Source organism: Thunnus albacares, chromosome 1 (assembly GCF_914725855.1).
Source record: "Thunnus albacares chromosome 1, fThuAlb1.1, whole genome shotgun sequence".
In the NCBI taxonomy this organism is placed as follows: domain Eukaryota; kingdom Metazoa; phylum Chordata; class Actinopteri; order Scombriformes; family Scombridae; genus Thunnus; species Thunnus albacares.
Window position 1 is genome coordinate 21,956,520 of NC_058106.1, and position 3,050 is coordinate 21,959,569.

The 3,050-nt window shown below is 43.8% G+C and overlaps 1 protein-coding gene across 1 annotated transcript; it reads left to right on the top strand.

Annotated features, from left to right (window-relative positions):
* Nucleotides 1–955: 955 nt before the first annotated feature.
* rassf10b (Ras association domain family member 10b) lies at nucleotides 956–2,732 on the top strand. Its single transcript, XM_044349692.1, has one exon. The coding sequence runs from the start codon at nucleotides 1,138–1,140 to the stop codon at nucleotides 2,470–2,472; it is 1,335 nt and encodes a 444-aa protein (XP_044205627.1). The 5' UTR covers nucleotides 956–1,137; the 3' UTR covers nucleotides 2,473–2,732.
* The last annotated feature ends 318 nt before the right edge of the window (nucleotides 2,733–3,050 follow it).

Here is a 3,050-nt window from a genome sequence, read left to right on the forward strand (position 1 = left end):
TCACACAGCAGGGAAAAGTAAAATAAGTTGTTTACCTGTTGGAGGTGTGCTTGTCGTCTGCAGCTCTTCATCAAACATCATCATCACTGCAGCTGTTTCTGCTTGTACTATTCCTGCCTGCATTATGTCTAATTGATCTCTTGAACAAAGAGCTCCAAATATGTCCATATGTTGTTGTGTCGACTGGTTTTTAGCAGCGCTAATTCGGTGAGAACACTCAGAACAGAGTGAGCTCATCAGGAGGGGGGCCTTAAAGAGACAGGAGCTAAGACTGCCTGTTAGAGACAGAAGCTGAACTGAGGGGCTGCATAAAGGGCCAGAATAAGATAAATAAGGAGTTTTTTGAACTGTGAATCATGCAAAGCCACACTAGTGGAGTCTCAGAATAAAATATATAGAGCTGGAAATGAGCACAATAGGTTCCCTTTAAATTGCATAAAAAGTCACCAAAAAGACTAAATAAATAGAAAGAAAAATGTATACAGCTTTTTCTTTTTCTTTTTAAAAAATCATATACTATTCATATTTCATCCTTATTTACAGTCCCTCCTGCTATCACTTGAGGAAATGATACTTGTTAGTATTGCTGTTTTCACATTTTTATAAATTATAATTTATAAGTCTATGTTTTATTCTCCACTATGTGAAATGTATTATTTCTATGATGCACACCGGTTTAAACACTAGTTAAAGTATTAACCACATTATGACATCTCTTCTTGGAACAATGGACACCATGAATAAAGCCACAACATGGCATAGAAAATAGTAACTGGTAATCAATACTGTGCATTTACAACTGAAACCATCATGGCTCCAGCTGAGCCCACAATCACATTTCACAATATGAAATCTTACTAGTCATGTGATCACAGCAAAGCCAGCCCCGAGAAGGCAAACGCAAAAGTGTTTCCTTGGCTTGGCCTCAGGAAAGTGCACAAAAGGACACATGGACCTCCCAACCTCCGGCCCCATCAGCAACTTCTCAGACGTTTCTGGGACGCAGCAGGCACGCACACAGAAGAGATGGAGACGACTGCGCTTTTCTCCTTAAATTCTTAAATCTATTTTAAGAATGACTCTTTTTTGAAAAACATATATATATTTATAAGAAATATAGTTTGGCATAAATTGACGATGGAGCAGGAGGAGAGTAAGATATCAGTGTGGGTCTGCCGGGAGGAAAAGCTCGTCCTCGGCTTGTCAAAGCGGACAACCTGCGCTGATGTTGTCAAAGTTCTTCTGGAGGACCGAAACACGCAGCCCGGCCTCTCTGGATGCTCACAGCCTTACTGCATCGTGGAAAAATGGAGAGGCTTCGAGAGGATTTTGCCGAACAAAACCAAGATTTTACGCCTTTGGCTGGCGTGGGGAGAGGAGCAGAGGAACGTGAAGTTTGTGCTGGTGAAAAGCGAAGCGTCTTTGGCGAACCACGGAGCCCGGAGCGCAGAGGCGCGTGTGGTGCTCAGCAAACAGAGTCCCCGTGTTTCCAAAGGGGCTGCGCGGTCTCCCATGGGTGGCATCTCATCTGAAAAGCAGCGTCGGATTGTCAGGAAAGCTTTCAGAAAGTTGGAGAAGATCAATAAAAAGAGGGCGCAGGCGGCGCACAGAGACGCGTCCTCTGCGGAAAAGATGGAAACTCTGGTGCATCTTGTGATTTCTCAGGATCATACAATCCGCCAGCAGATTCAGAGGATTACAGAACTGGACACTGAGATTGAAAGGTGCGAGGCAAAGGTGCATTTTGACAGAATTAAAAGACACGGGATTAATTATGTGCAAGACACGTATTTATTGGATGATGCTGCGACTTCCAGCCAAGATGGAGACAAACTGTGTTCAGCTGAGACTCTGGCCAAGTTTGAAGAGTATGTCCGGCAGTGTGAGGAGGTGGTGAGACTACAAGAGGAGCTGTGGGATCAGGAAGCTCTGATGGACATCATCACGGTGCAGATTCAGGAGGAGCTGAATCACCGCTGGATGCACCGGAGGCAAGAAGAGCTGCAGAGCAAAGACACAGAGCCCGGCGAGGGCGCACCGTATGTCCCCAGCACCGACGCAGACGCAACATCAGAAAACCAACTGCTTTTGGAAAGAGAGAGAATCAAAACGCAGCTAGATGCGAGTTTATACATCGGCCTGCGCCTCAACACGGATTTAGAAGCTATTAGGAGCGATTTAGAGCTCACCCAGGAGATTTGCGAGGCGAGGGAGAAGGAGATGAGGGATTTGCTGGAGAAAGTGAACACTTTGGGTATAGAGGAAGGGACAGTAAGTGAGGGGAGATGTAGTCACGGGACAGATGATAAAACGGGGATGATGCGCACTTTGGAGAGGAAAAGCGAGTGGGTGGAGCAGGCCAGGGGTCTGTCCAAATCTCACAGTGTGAACGACGACGACTCAGACACTGGTTTAAGTTCTCTGCACAGTCAGGACTCAGACAGCCAACCGGTGTGGGAGTCTCTGGTTTAGGATTTTACCGGCGGGGCAGTCTTAGAGACTTATTTTTCTAACAAAAAATGAACTTTTACAGTCTCAGGGATCACATTCACTCAGAAGAAAACGAACATTTAGGACAATATTCCCAAAGAGAGGATTAGTGATTGATATGAGTGTAAACTTTGTTTTTTAGCATCTTTTATTGCATCACTAAAATATAATCATAATATTCTTATATTTTTATAACATCCTTTAACTCCCTGAACAACTACTACAGTTTTTTTGTTTTGTTATCTCACCTGTCATGTTAAAATAAAAAGAAACTGTTTTTGTAGCTTGCTTATGAATTCATTTAACCTCTTTTCTCTTTGCTTTGGCCCAAGAACTCACAATAAAACTAGAAGTCATGAATGTTAGAGGCAGTTCTGCAAGTTAAAAGATGACATGAATGTGTGAATTTGGTAAAAGCAAGACATTTTACACAACCTCCGCCCTGCCATACCTGCTCAGAGACAGCAGGGCGATGCAGCCAAAACATAAAGTCAAGGGTCTTTGGGATTATTGTCATCTTTCATGGTGACCCAGACACTAAGAGATAAAAGAAACCCCTC